Source organism: Mercenaria mercenaria, chromosome 13, assembly GCF_021730395.1.
Source record: "Mercenaria mercenaria strain notata chromosome 13, MADL_Memer_1, whole genome shotgun sequence".
Taxonomy (NCBI): Eukaryota; Metazoa; Mollusca; class Bivalvia; order Venerida; family Veneridae; genus Mercenaria; species Mercenaria mercenaria.
Genome location: NC_069373.1, coordinates 15,831,043 through 15,846,557, shown reverse-complemented (window position 1 = coordinate 15,846,557; position 15,515 = coordinate 15,831,043). Strand labels below are relative to the sequence as shown.

Sequence of the window (15,515 nt, the reverse complement as noted above, 5' to 3'; positions counted from 1 at the left end):
GGTTGCAATACAAGTAAGGAGTATATTTCCGTACGTTAGATAAAGGTGAGCTATAAATAACTGCCTAGTTCGGCAATACCCTCTGTCATTCATCACTATGGAGAATCACGCTTAAGTGTTCGGAAATGCCCGACCCCGCTCTAATCTTGATTGGTTTTAATTGTTTGTTTGAACAATATAAAGAACTCTTTATTCTAAGGTAGCGTATACTGTGAAAGGTAATTACATATCAAAAGACATAATTCTAAAGGATCGCCGACAGTTGACATCGTCTATCAAAATTGTTTTTCAATATATATAATAAACTACAAAAAATTTTTGATTTAGGAAGCTATATAGGAGAGATCGTGTTTGTATACAAATCCATTGTATTTGCTATTTTTAGAACTGATAAGACAGTGATCTGGTTAGCAGACGCCGAGCGTCTATGTTTTTTTTGTAAACAGTGATGTTTTTCTAACGGCCTAAACTTTCTTAAAACACAAATTATATCAATAATTTTTTGATCGATGGAAAGGTTATAAAACAAGTAATTTATTAATGACTTTTATTTTGAAATAAAATGGATTAATCATGAAAGCTTAACTTACACTGTTTTTCTAAAAGTTTTAAACATCACTATGCCGCTATTAAAATTATATGTCATTTAAAACGGTTAGTCAATTGAAAAAAGATAACTAAATACGAAAATATGAAAATTGTAAGCATTTCATAACATGATAACGACACTCTGATTATTTGCTGATAACGTAACAAAATATCGGCCGATATGATATGTGTGCGTAAATAAGACGAAATGAACAGGTAACTCATGAAAAGTAAATAATGAATCACAAGAAATGTAATTTATTTAACTATTATAATGATCCTCTATAAAGCCAGCTACCTTCATATACGATATGTATATATAAAGAGCCGGCTTAGTAACCTAGACCTTAAGACTAAAGGTCTAGGTACCTGGAACCGGCTACCTAGCCACTGCCTAACAAATAAGACTTAACCAGCTAGTCTACACTTAAAACTTGGATCTAATTGGTTTACAGATACCAGCGTTCACTCAATTACAAGTTTAACTTCTCTTTCAAAACCTAAATAACTGAGGAACTCCAAATGAATACACTGTTCCGTGCCGATTACTGTGAAATCATTAATATTCATGGGGGACTAATTTTCGTGGATTTCGTGGTTGAGTCAATCCACGAAATTTAATCCCAACGAAGAAGTAAAATTCCCATTCATTTTATGTTCAAAATTAAAATCCACGAATTCATATTCCCACGAAATTGCCGTTTTGACCAAAACCACGAAATTTCATGCCCATGAAATTAAACGATTTTACAGTAGTTTGTCCAATAAACTGTTGATAACAGCTAGATTAAGGAATGAATCATCCCTTAAATGAATTCTATTTGAAATTCACCCCCCCCCCCCCCCCCCCCCACAAAAAAAAAAAAAAATAGGCATAATAACATGCACCTATTTATTTTGTTATTTAACAAGGTATAATGATAATCGGCACGGAACTGATTGTTTAATGATCAATTAAGCGACATAAGTAAAAGAAACTGTTTGTGAAAACGTCCCTTGTATATTATAACGGCTACCAAATGTGTGAAAATCATAAATACACTAAGGGTTAATTATCAATTAAATCTAGTTTTTTCCCAACATATTTAACATTATTTTGTTTAATCTTTATATCTTTTTTCTGCCAGTTTAAATTTTCATGATTTGTTTGGTGTTCCTCGGATATTTACGTTCCGAAACAAAATGTTACAAATCGGATGAATGTTGTTGTGAATTCTGAAGTGTTATTTTTATTTCATTTTCAACAAAATTTGAAGTGTAAATAACCCTTAATCTCCAGAAAAACGGATCCGTACCTCCAGAAACTGATTCTAGAGGTACGGATCCGTACCCCTAGACACTTCCTTGAAGAAAAAGGAGAGAGGAATATAGCAATGTGTATATAAAAATGTATATAGTTGGTCTATGATATCTATTGTCCGATTAGCTCAGTTGGTAGAGCATCTGAATTGCAAGCAGAAAGTCACAGGTTCGAGTCCTGTATCAGGCTGCACATTTTTCCACTCCTATTACACTATGTACTTACTTAAATAAGAACTGAACACATCAGTGGATGAATGCATCAATCATTTAAATAATGATTGGCCTTCGCTGCGTACTTTTGTCCCGGTTAAAAATGTTTTTTCTAAACATTCTATAGTAAACAGTTTTGGCTCGATGTTCCCATGTTATTGCTTCAACATTGTTCAAATCAGACTGGTAGAACATAAATTGTTTTCTGATACAGAAACAGCTCATTAACTCGTCAAGTTAAGAAATTTCTGCATCTACAGGTTACTCCCCAACAATCAACAAAGATTATGACTGTGAGGTGCTAGTCAGGAAAACAGTGTTAGTCTAAAATAAAATAGTTGAGTGCATTAATTAAAAGATAATAAGATAAAAGAAGAGTGCAAAGTTAAAATTAAAATGGAGATAATGCACCAGAGATGACCATCGCCAGCCTCTCTGTAAAGATACTGAGGCTGGGACTAGCTTGTATGTGACCTGGGAGAGTATTCCAGTAGCGGATAGCTCTAGGAAAGAAAGGCTTGAGATTGTACTGTGTTCGAGGGTATGAGGAAATTCAGATTTCACAATTATCATTTAACAAAAGCCACTAGCTTAATTTCTGAAATTTAGCATTTTGCTTTTAGCATTAACGTATATGACATACACATTTTTAGCATCCATCATATAGCATTTAATACTTAGTACTGGTATTTAGCATTAAATAATTGGCATTGAGCATTTTGGCAATTAGTATTACACACACAGGCAGGCGCCAATGTTGCTACTCTGAATGGCAAATGGAAATTAGCTAAGAATAAACTACATTTGAGCCGTGCCATGAGAAAACCACAATAGTGGCTTTGCGATCAGCATGGATCCAGACCAGCCTGTGCATCCGCGCAGTCTTGTCAGGATCCATGCTGTTCGCTAACAGTTTAGCTAATTGCAATAAGCTTTGAAAGCGAACAGCATGGATCTTGACCAGACTGCGCGGATGTGCAGGCTGGTCTGGATCCATGCTGGTCGCAAAGCCACTATGTTGGTTTTCTCATGGCACGGCTCATTTGCTTTACCAACAACATAATTTAAACAGTAGCCAGTGTATAGAAATTTGATTTCATTTTTTACCATTGCCAGAACATTATCTTCTATTCTGTTTCTTTCAAATTTTATGATTGTATGTTGTAATGTTTGCAGATTTAAGTAGCATTAAAGAAAGTACATACAAATATACTTAGAATTCTGTATATGATCCTTGATAAGATGCCCAATAAGTGTAATGCTCAGTGTTAAAATGCATAAAAGTTTACCAGTATTTTAATTATGTTGTTAAATATCTAAACAAATAAAAGAAACATTTTATTATAATACACAGGACAGTTTAGAAGACCCAGAGATGAGTTGTTTGTTTAACTTGCTAAGAAACTATGTGTACAGACGGAGTGCAGCAGACGGACTGTGCAGGAAGTACATGTACACAGCTACATGTGGAAGATACTGTACTTCCCTTTCCATTGAGAAAGGTTACAGAAGCTTCAGCACTAGTAAGTTTTCTGTTTAACCCTTAGCCTGCTAAATTTATAAAATGAGTTGGTCCATCATTCAGTTTTGGCAATACCATTTATTATTCGGAGGGATGTTCAATGAAAATTTACTGACTTAATAGCGAACAGTGCAGACCATGATCAGATCATGGTCTGCACTGTTCGCAAAGGCAGAATCATTTGTCCCCAGCAGGCTAAACATTAATTTATGTGTTCGCCTTATTATTGGGAGTTACATCAAAATAGGAACCCTTGATTGACTGTTTTTACTTTTGATGGTAAAATAACATAGTATTGAGTGAATGAGTTAATACTGAATTGCTTTACAGTTTAATATTTAAAAAATTAAAATGTTTCTGCTATTAGAAATGCATAAGTCCACTTGGTAATAAGAAAGTGAGTTAAAAAGTGTCACATAAAGTTCAATATTGAATTGTGACAAATTCTCTACAGGTTTCCATGTACACAATAGGACCTCTCATAGCAAAGTTATATCCTTCTCACGACTAATACAAACATGGACAGAACGGCTGTCACGTGCAGATGTACCAGAAGCAGAATGCTCTGTAAATCTCATTGTTGCGCATGCTTTTGGAAAGAAAATGGTTAGTCATTAAATAATTATTTTGTTGGGAGGGTGTTCTAGTCAGATATGAGCACAGATTTTGTATATTTATAGTCTTGCAGTTCTTGTAAGTGTTTTAAATTTGATCTGTTACTTGCCTAGTTTATAATTTGATATAATAGGAATATGAAACACAACCAAAATGTAGAAAAATGATACATTTTTTTTTCAAGAGAGAACACCCTTAAAACATATTGCGTATAATTGCACTGTTTGTAATATCAGATCATGCAAGACTATTCTTTCACAGAACTATCAAAAGTTTACATAGTAAGACAGTTGTGACTAGGTCAAACACATTTGACCTTATTAGACTAATTGAACTTTGAGGTATACAAGTACTGAAGTTGATCTGATTGGTTTTAGTAAATTATTGTTAAACTGAAACAGAAAGTGAATTATTTTTTACCATGAAAAATATCAAATACATTTTTCACTGGTAAGAAACTATGAGTCAGATTTAGTTAAAACATTGAATTAAAAGTTTATTTCATATGCAAGATTAAAATCTTTCATTTATGTCTTATGAAAAATGTAATTTTTTAATTGTTTATTTTTACTTCTGGCTAAATCTCTTTGGAAAGTATTACATGTGGTGTTCACAGTGTGAAAGATATTTTGATATTACAGTGAAAAACCCCCACACAAAAACACCATTGATTTATATTCTGTTTATACATGTAATTAATGGTTAATTTCAGGTACATGAGGTTGATATGAAAACAGTTCTATCTGAGCAGATTTTGAGAAGTATAGATGAAATGTGTAGTGAGAGACTAAAGAGGTAATTTATGTGCCGATGTACAAAAATAGGCAGCTAGCAGGACTCCTTTACAAGATATCATTGAATCCACCATCTAAAATCTATAATAATTAAGCCTTAGAAAGTTTATGTTGACTGCTTTGTTTAATTTACAAAAAAGACTCATTTAGTTTGATTTGCTTCATAATTTAGATGAGCTGTGCCATGGGAAAAACAGCGAAGTGTATTTGCAACCAGCATGGATCCAGACCAGCCTGCGCTTCCGCGCAGTGTGGTCAGGCTCCATGCTGTTCACTAACAGTTTCTCTAATTGCAATAGGCTTTGAAAATGAACAGCATGGATCCTGACCAGACTGCATGGATGCGCAGGCTGGTCTGGATCCATGCTGGTCGCAAATGCACTATGTTGTTTTTCTCATGGTGCGCCTTAGATGTACTTTATGTACATTTTAAGGTAGTCCATGTGTAATGACAATCTGACATTTCCAGTTGATTACCTGTTGTCATTATGTGATTTCAGCATTCTCCACTTATTGTGAAAGTTTATTGCCCTTTTTAGCTACATTTATGACTGAAAGATTCCATAATAACATTCAAGAATACAGTTTCACGCGAAGACCCTTGATTACTCGCGTAATGTGTAAAATATTCCCAAAATTATATATATGGCTCACATGCTAAACACTATTTATATTCAATGAAGGTCCGATTCATTATTTATCTATACCTTCTCTTTTTGTACAGGGTACCTGTACAATATATTATTGGAGAATGGGATTTCCATGATATGACGCTAGAGATGAGACAACCAGTACTTATACCACGGCCAGAAACTGAGGTGTTATTTTTTATCCACGTAACATAATTATATTGAATAAAAAACTTGACTTTTTACAAAGAATAGGAGTTGTCTAGTATATATCTAATTCTTTAAGCTAGGAAGATATAAGTATTTTTGAAAAAAAGTTTTAAACAAAAAAGTAATAATCTGATGGTTCACTTAGTTTCCTTACTCTTTTTATGCACCCTTCGAATAAGAGGGGCTTTGTTTTCCGCATTTTTGGTTAGACAGTTTAGTTTCCAATATTAACTTAAAACCCTAAGGCGTACTCTGATCAGACTTCATAGGATATCAGCTTTTGATCAGTAAATGACAACTACAGTTTTTTGGGCCATTCGGTCAAAGGTCAAAGTCAAATGACCTTGAGATTTAAAATATTTTACAAGATCAAGGTACTAGTAACTTTGAGACTGAAAATGGCTTCCAGTCAATAACTAGAGATTGCACTGGCCAAGCCTGTTAAACTTCAACATATGATTGCCTGTGGCCAGCAGATGATTGCAATAGTTTTATGGTCAGTAGGTCAAAAGTCATGGCCACAGTAGCCTTGATATTTTTAACATTGTTTAGTTTGAGAAAGGTTAGGCCTGCATTCACCAAACTTCATAGCATTGCTGTCTCTGGCCTGTAGATGACCAAATTGTTTTTGAAATCAGTAGGTCAAATATTGCCTTTGGTCAGTAGAAGACCACTGTGACTTCTGTTGTTTTGGTAGTGAGTCACAATAACATTTATTATCGATTATTTGAGAATGCTTTGGCTTATGGCTATCATTCTATATAACATGAGTGGCTATGTTCTGTAGATGAGCCCTACTGTATTGAGGTTTTAGGGCAAGGCCTGTGTGGTCTTCAGACTTAATATTTTAGGATATGCATCTGGAAAGCACCAAGGCATTTGGCCATCAAACTTCATAGCATGTTCATCCATGGTCAGTAAATTTTGCCCTTTTATTTTAATGTCAGTTAGTTCAAGGTCATGATGACTGAACCCTGGAAACAGAAAATTATACAACTGTTTGCCTTTAACAGGCTGTTATGGGGGGAATATGATGTTCTACAAACAGCTCTTTTCAACCTGAATTCGTCTCGTTTCTTTTGGCAGCAGTTAGAAATGGGTTCTTTGTTATAAATTTGTATATATTTTGTAACTATATTAAGTCTGTCTGTTCCAAATGCAAGGTTTAGTAACTGGTTTATGAACGTTATTTCTTTAAGCAGTGATAGTCAAGATTTTCTCATATCACACAGGAACTTGCAAGCATTATAGTTGATGAGTGGCCTTTGGAACGTGAACAAGAAGGGACTTTTCTGGAGATTGGTTGTGGGACTGGAGCACTATCTTTGTATATACTTAGCAAGTTACCAAATGTATATTTGTTTTAACAGAAATTTTTACATAATGATATGCTTTCAAAACTACTACATGTATTACTTTTACAATGTCAATTCTTATCATGCACACCTTTGAAATTTTGGTGAAGTATTTTTAAAAATATTTGTGGCAAATAGCTACTGTGAAATCAAATAATTTCATAGCATGAATTTTTATGATATTAGGCAATACAGCTGTTTCACAGGGATATGAATTTGTGGCTTCAGATTTGAACATAAAATGTATAGGAATTTACTTGTTTCTTGGGAATAAATTTTGTGAATTGACTTGACCAAAAAATCAGTGAAAGTTAGTCCCCCATGGATATTACTGTTTTCACAGTACATAGTGATTTCATCATAAATTGAATTTCAGAATTAGTGCATTCATTAATCAAGATTTCATAACAATACTAATAGATTGTATATGAATGATTGAATAAAAAAAGTTCAAATGCTGTATTTGATAAAGTAGAATGTATAAGTTACACCAGCCTTGTATTGTAGGTACAGTGTATTGCTGTGGATAAAAGTGAAACTGCCTGCACTTTAACATTGACAAATGCTTCTCGCTTCAATCTTCAAGACAGAATACAAGTGATCCATGGAGACATATTTAAAGGTTACATTTGAACATTAATGTTTTAAGACGATTTAATTTATATATTGGATGTTTCAAGTGGCCTTGAAAATGAAGGTATACAAGTATTGTTTGCATCGCTCTGTTCGTCCTCTCTGCATGTAGAGCAGGTGCAAATATTATCATCAGCATACAGTTTTTGGCACTTTCTTATTAATTCAGTAGTGTTCCTATATACACATGTCACTGATTATTTGATGATGTCACTTTTACCAGGAATAAGATTGCATTGTTTTGAAGATTTGAGAAACATACTTTTTTGCTGAGACCAAAGTTTTTTGTCTACGGCTGTGAAAACGAAAGTAGATCTATGCTACCACTACACTTTTGATCAATTTTAGATGATCATCCATGGTATGAAAAAGTGTGTGTAATTGTGATCATGGTCTTCCTCTTTTGATAATTTACATAATGTACAGTGTTATATATTATATCAGAAGGGAAAATGTTCTTGACATTTTATCATATTTCTTTATCATCCAGCATCAACATTTGAACAGTATTTGATAAAGTATCTAGAAGAATTATATGAGCCGTGCCATGGGAAAACCAACATAGTGGGTATGCGACCAGCATGGATCCAGACCAGCCTGCGCATCCGCGCAGTCTGGTCAGGATCCATGCTGTTCGCTAATAGTTTCTCCATTTCCAATAGGCTTTAAAAGCGAACAGCATGGAGCCTGACCAGACTGCGCGGATGCGCAGGCTGGTCTGGATCCATGCTGGTCGCATACCCACTATGTTGGTTTTCTCATGGTCCGGCTCATATATATTTTCAATGTGTATGTATAGAAGAAGAACTTTTTTGACCATTCATTTTACAGATCAAACAATATCAGAGTTATCCTGTAATGGACCATACAACGTTCTAGTGAGCAACCCTCCATATTTGACCTCAGATGAGATGGACACCCTTGAAAAGGAAGTTGCTGGGTACATTTACTGTTTGTAAAACAATAATTGTGAAATTCATGTTGATAATGTTTTTTGAAATAGCTCTTCTAATGTCCGCATCAAATGATAATGGACAAATCCATAAAATATAAGTATAAAACCTATTGTAATTAGACAAACCGTTAGCCAACAGCATGGATCCTGACCAGACTGCGCGGATGCGAATGCGCAGGCTGGTCTGGATCCATGCTGGTGGCAAACACACTATGTTGGTTTTGTCATGGCATGGCTCAATAGTTAATACTGATCACAGAAGTGTTAACTGCAACTATAAACTTCCATTCATATCAAACAGTAATGGCTTTTCAAAAGTGGATGATAAAATTATTTGCTTGTATATTTTTAGCTCGACTATTCATAGAATAGTAGAGCTATTGGACTCGCCCATGCGTCGGCGTCCGCGTCCACGTCCGCGTCCGCGTCCCGATTTGGTTAAGTTTTTGTATGTAAGCTGGTATCTCGGCAACCACTTGTGGGAATGGATTGAAACTTCACACACTTATTCACTGTGATAAACTGACTTACATTGCACAGGTTCCATAACTCTGTTTTGCTTTTTTACAAAATTATGCCCCTTTTTTGACTTAGAAATTTTTGGTTAAGGTTTTGTATGTAAGCTGGTATCTCAGTAACCACTTGTGGGAATGGATTGAAACTTCACACACTTATTTACTGTGATAAACTGACTTACATTGCACAGGTTCCATAACTCTATTTTGCTTTTTTACAAAATTATGCCCCTTTTTCGACTTAGAATTTTTTGGTTAAGGTTTTGTATGTAAGCTGGTATCTCAGTACTCACTAATGGGAATGGATTGAAACTTCACACACTTGTTCACTGTCATGATCTGACATGCCCAAAGCAGGTCCAATAACTTTATTTTGCTTTTTTACAAAATTATGCCCCTTTTTCAACATAGAAATTTTTGGTTAAGTTTTTGTATGTAAGCTGGTATCTCAGTATCCACTAATTGGAAAGGATTGAAACTTCACACACTAGTTCACTGTCATGAGCTGTTAAGCACTATGCAGGTTCCATGACCCTATTTTACTTTTTTACTAAATTATGCCCCTTTTTCGACTTTCTTATTCATTCAAGCGACAAGGCTGTTAAATAGTCGAGCGTTGCTGTCCTCCGACAGCTCTTGTTTATGAGCCTATGAAACAATTCCGTCTCAGATCACATGACCATAATATTATATTGTGTTTTTACATGACCTTGTATATAGGGCTGTCATCGATAGAAACGATATCGATGTATCAACAATATATTTTTGTCGATCGGTTATCGATTCCCATTTTCAAAAATCGATATTTTACAGAGAGAAAAAACTATCCAGATAAACACCCAGACCCTCAAAAACAATTAAGTTCACAAAACTGTACATTTATGTAAAATGTAAAAGAGAAGTGAAGGCAAAATAAAAATGAAAGTTTTTATTAATTTTTATTTCTTTTATTTCATAAATACAAATACAACACAATCAAACAGTAATATGATAAGTATGCAATAAAACTAAAAATAGCATTTACAGGATGGTATATAGTATGCATATGAACTAAAAGGTTGTTAATCTAACTTAATAATCGATATATCGATGTATCGTCGATTTTTGTCTCCTGATATATCGGTATTGTCGATATGCCTAAGACCCAATCAATGACAGCCCTACTTGTATATAAATCGCAGGTCCATAGTTTGTGTTATTGACCAGTCTATAGTTAAACACAACATTTTGCTAGGCTAAAGTCAAAACTGTAATAAAAAAAAACTATTTCTGATACCACGTTATAAAACACTTAGCGAATGGCTTGCTGGTCAATAGTCAGAACTACTGATTCCAGGTTCTTCAGACCTCTGACAATACATTTGAGTAATTTGGTTAGCAAGTCATTGAAGAACTGTATAATATGTGAAATAAAACAAGGAATGAAAAAAGAACAACATGTAAAACAGATATGAAAGAAAGGAAAAACAACAACAACAGAACAAAACAGCATTTCTAAAATATGTTATGCTTAAGTGATGTCACGTTGACATGTGATGATGTCAATACTTTTGTTGAGACCAGGAAAGAGGGCTACTATATTTTATGTACTGTTTTATAATAAGAGTATATTAAAATCGAAATAATGTATAGCAAAATCATGTTTTACTTTAATTAATACACTCAAATCGGTTATACACCCCCAGAATAATTCACTCGGGCTATGTCCTCGTGAAATTATTCCATGGTCGTATAACCTGTTTTCTTGCATTTATAATGTTAAAACACAGTTTTTCTATACATTTCCCAAATAATGTCACTTGTTATTTTAAAATATTGAATATTAATATTCTTTATCTCGTAAAACATAAACACACAAGTTTCTAGAATTCTGAACACTACATGTAAGACTGCTTGCTATGAAATTACTGTTCTAAATCAAGCAAAACTTACCCAGTATTATATACAGTAATTCTATGCAGAAATTCTCATTAATATCCTGGGAATTTCTTGAGAAAATCCTGGGAAATATTCCTAGGAATTTCCCATGAAGCTCCTGGTCCTGGTACCTAAATGCCACAATGTGCAATAGAATATGTACAATCTAAAATTATTGAATGGCTTGCAGGTCAATGGTCAAAACTATTACCCAAGGTCTGAAGGATCGAGGGTCCATAGCTTTGAATATTGACTGGCAAGACATTTGAAGTGTTTTATTACATGACATCAGAAATTAATTTTCACATAGTTCTTTTCAAATATTTGAGTTATAGGCCTAGTAAACAGGTTGAATATAGACTGGTCAGATAGGATTAACTATGGACCAGTGATATATTGAAGGGTTCATGTAATATATTTGGTTATAAAATTAAAGGGTAGTGTTTTATTCAAGGTATGAGGATCATGGTGCGCTGCATGGTGGAACTGATGGTCTAGATATAATTTGCAGAATACTTGCAGAATCATGCAATCTCATTAAGGATAAACAAAGGTTTGTTTCCCAGTGTCAGTTTGTTTCTGTCATCAATTTTGAAAATCTTTCATTTCTTTCAAAGAGAAAAGTGTTTGAATAGATACTTTTATGATCAGATGAGTTTTTCAAGAAAAGTATGGAAAGCATGATTTTTAGCTTGACCTTTTTTTAGCTCACCTGAGCACAAAGTGCTCAAAGGTGAGCTTTTGTGATTGCCCTGTGTTCGTCGTCCGTCGTCGTCTGTCCGTCCGTTGTCAGTCGTCCATCGTCAACAATTGACTGTTAACACTCTAGAGGTCACAATTTTGGCCCAATCTTAACGAAACTTGGTCAAAATGTTACCCTCAATAAAATCTTGGAGAAGTTTGATTTTAGGTCATCTGGGGTCAAAAACTAGGTTACCAGGTCAATCAAAGGAAAAGCTTGTTAACACTCTAGAGGTCACAATTTTGGCCCTATCTTAATGAAACTTGGTCAGAATGTTACCCTTAATAAAATCTTGGACGAATTTGATATTGGGTCATCTGGGGTCAAAAACTAGGTCACCAGGTCAAATCAAAGGAAAAACTTGTTATCATTCTAAAGGTCATAATTTTGGGATAAAGCTAAATGCTTTTAAAAATTTACACAATGTTTTAGCATTATGAGAAGATCTCACAGGACAAGCTAATAAAGTCCGCTTTTATTTTGTCAAAATTATGCCCTGTTTTAGCTTAGAAAAATTTTACAGTAAGTTCTACATGCAAGAAGGTTTCTCAAAATCTTCTACGCCAAATGCTTTCAATCTTCACACATGACTTTAGCATCATGATATGACCCCAAGTGGCAAGTAACATAACTGACTTTTATTTTTGTCAAAGACGTGCCCCTTTTTAACAGAGAAGTTTGGTGACAGTTTTGCATGTAAGCATGTTTCTCATGAACTACTTGTCAAAATATTTTCAGATTCTCCGCACATCCTTGGCGTCATGGGTTGACTTCACATGGCAATTTCATAACTCTGGCTTACATTTTAGCAAAATTATGTGCCTTTCTCAGCTTCAAATAGTTTAGTGCACTGGCATTAGACAGCTCTTAATAATTCTTTCAGTTTACTGCAGGAGATCATTAAAGACTTTTCTTGCTAAGATTTTCTGCTACAAATACAGAAAACTGTACATGTAGACATCATGCAGTATTGATGTTAAACAAAAAATAATGTGCGTTTTCGTGATGTTGTGATTCTAATTTGCTTATTTCAAATGAATATCTAATGAAAAGTTGACATGACTGAGGTATCTGATTTTCATTTAGTGTCCTTTGGCTTGAAGTGGGGTTGGAACAGCCAGAGAAAATCAAGAAGATTGTTGAATTACATCCTGAATTCATGCTTTCATACATAAAGACAATACAGGATTTCACACAAAGGTAACATACTTTATGAAATAGTATACTTTCAGAGGTATATGCTTTACACTTAGTGAATAGCTTAATGGTCAGAAGTTTTGACTATTGACTGGCAAGTCATTCAGTAAGTGTTTATTATGTGACATTAGAAATAAGTTTTAAATTGTTTTTCTTCAAGTTTTGACTTTAGCCAGCAAATTTTAGTTTGGAACTATAAACTGGTGGAGGGATCCAGTAATGAACATAGATATAAATGCAAATGAGTTAAGGGAGAGAAATAGTTTTCTTTTAATCAACACTTGTGTGAACTGTGATTCTAACACGACTAGTATTAAGTGCTATATAAAGATATTATAGCAAAATAGCCTATATATGAATCTTCGATAAAATATGGCTGGCTGATATAGTTTACCTCCTACTATTGTGACATAAGAGATTCTACTTCTGTTCCATGGCCAAACTGTCTATACCCTGGGCACGTTAAAGAACCAGACTGTCTATTCGAAAAGACCTAGGCTAAGTTAGCTGGACACGTCTGTATCTGAAAAAGTTCTCTCTGTCTGTTCTGGGGGCTTTATCTCACTCTGTCCCTCTGGTCAGATAGCTCTGTGTCTGTACTAGTAGAGGATGATTTCGCGCCCTGTGTGGCTGCAGTATATGTAAAGCGCCCTTGAACGTGTTTATCATGAAAAGGGCGCTATATAAATCTGGTATAGTAGTAGTAGTTGTAAACAACTTTTCAAAAACATAGTTATTATAAAATGCCGTACTGACTTATTTGCAGGGCTGTAGAACACATTTTGATCTCTACGAGGGAATTAAATCAGTTAATCAAAAGTATGACATAAAGTATGACGTCATACAAAACTAAAGGTCGTAACACTGGGTCAGACAGCAAAAAATGATTCTGTTCATGAAATGTTTGCGAGCTGTTCGATTACTAGTTTATAAATACTTCTCAAAACTCTGATAAAAAAGAAACAAATATCTAAATGTTCCGTTGGCTATGCATCACTTTTTAACCACATGGGTAAATTGTAACAGCAGATGACCCATATGACATATTGCACTGAAGATGTAGAATTGTTAATTGCAATTTAGCTGATCTATCTGCATTGTTAGAATTGAAATGATAAACTTGTTCCAATAATTGTGTCAGTTAATAAAATACGGGCAGTCATCCGGACGCGAAAAATTGGAATGTTTCTCATTGCAGAGTTGGTGCAGCCGTTCGGCGCATGCGCGGAATTATTATCAAATGGAACGCACGGCAAAAATACTCATTTTTTTTGCATGTCCGCATGCATTTAGTGTATAATGTGCATAATATATTGACTAAAGGTTAGGGTTAGAATCACCATGGTTACAAAATATATACATTTAAGGTATTTTTGTTCAAATTTAGTTAATCCGGTATATACCGGAGTCTGTAATATATCACGGGCGCACCAACTCTGTATTTAGTCACAGCCGAAAAATTGAATCACTTGTGCTAGCGCCATGATTTAATTATTACGCATCCTAACTCCTGCCCATATTTTATTAACTGATGAAACACAGAAACATATTTATTATTCCTTAATTCTAAAATGTACACCATATATCAATGTGTTTTGAATGAATTTTAAGGTTTAATTGACTGGTTACACTCAAAGTTTAATACACGTATATAGATTAAGTACAATTGGTTAACAGTAGTATAGTATATTGTACATTCTTGTGAGTGAGAATGCAGAAACAGACCATTTGAAACATCTTAAAACTGAAAAGCATTAGACTAATATGATAAAATATTTGAATTTTAAGGCATTTTCTTTTAAAGGGGGAGGTTTTGCAAGTTGCAGCTGAAGAAATGAAGAAGAAATAGTTGTTGATAATATGACAACAGGCAAGAGATCTGAGTGACAGTAGACCATGATGATAATGTGACTGGTATTGATGTGGTGAGATGAACAATGTTATCTTTGACTAGTACCAGAATGCAATAGCATCACAAGTGGCACATGAAACACCTGGGAGTCTTGATCATACAAAAATCGAAAAGCTGATTACAAGTTGGAATGGCGAAAATGGCAACAAAGAACCAGCTGTGTCCTTGACTTTGACATCCTAGTATAATCACCATCAGTAACGTGTACAGTTTCATTAAATTTGAAAACAAAATGTAAATCTTTGTACTAAATTGTATTAAAAGGGGACTGCTTTATAGAATTCCGCTAAAGACAGTGCTAGTGGGTGCGAGATGTTTTGCACTTTCCATTTTATGCTTGCAAAGGATTTTTTTAACATATTTTATTAAAGGTTCGTCATAAAATAATTGGAAACATAATAAAACATGATGAACATAGA

General features: G+C 34.3%; 1 protein-coding gene across 4 annotated transcripts in view; it reads left to right on the top strand.

The window, feature by feature from the left end:
- LOC123529650 (MTRF1L release factor glutamine methyltransferase-like) overlaps window positions 1-15,515 on the top strand; it is a 24,593-nt gene extending 9,078 nt beyond the window's left edge. Inside the window, exons 2-12 of one of the 4 annotated variants that reach the window (XM_045310066.2) lie at window positions 2,361-2,641; window positions 3,455-3,623; window positions 4,077-4,228; window positions 4,950-5,032; window positions 5,756-5,849; window positions 7,103-7,222; window positions 7,733-7,847; window positions 8,690-8,798; window positions 11,700-11,798; window positions 13,074-13,187; window positions 14,989-15,515. In XM_045310066.2, coding sequence (XP_045166001.2) covers window positions 3,476-3,623; window positions 4,077-4,228; window positions 4,950-5,032; window positions 5,756-5,849; window positions 7,103-7,222; window positions 7,733-7,847; window positions 8,690-8,798; window positions 11,700-11,798; window positions 13,074-13,187; window positions 14,989-15,022 — 1,068 coding nt within the window. In that variant the 5' untranslated portion in view covers window positions 2,361-2,641; window positions 3,455-3,475 and the 3' untranslated portion in view covers window positions 15,023-15,515. The remainder of the gene's footprint in view (window positions 1-2,360; window positions 2,642-3,454; window positions 3,624-4,076; window positions 4,229-4,949; window positions 5,033-5,755; window positions 5,850-7,102; window positions 7,223-7,732; window positions 7,848-8,689; window positions 8,799-11,699; window positions 11,799-13,073; window positions 13,188-14,988) is intronic. The other 3 variants (XM_045310065.2, XM_045310069.2, XM_045310067.2) reach the window with 3 other exon arrangements.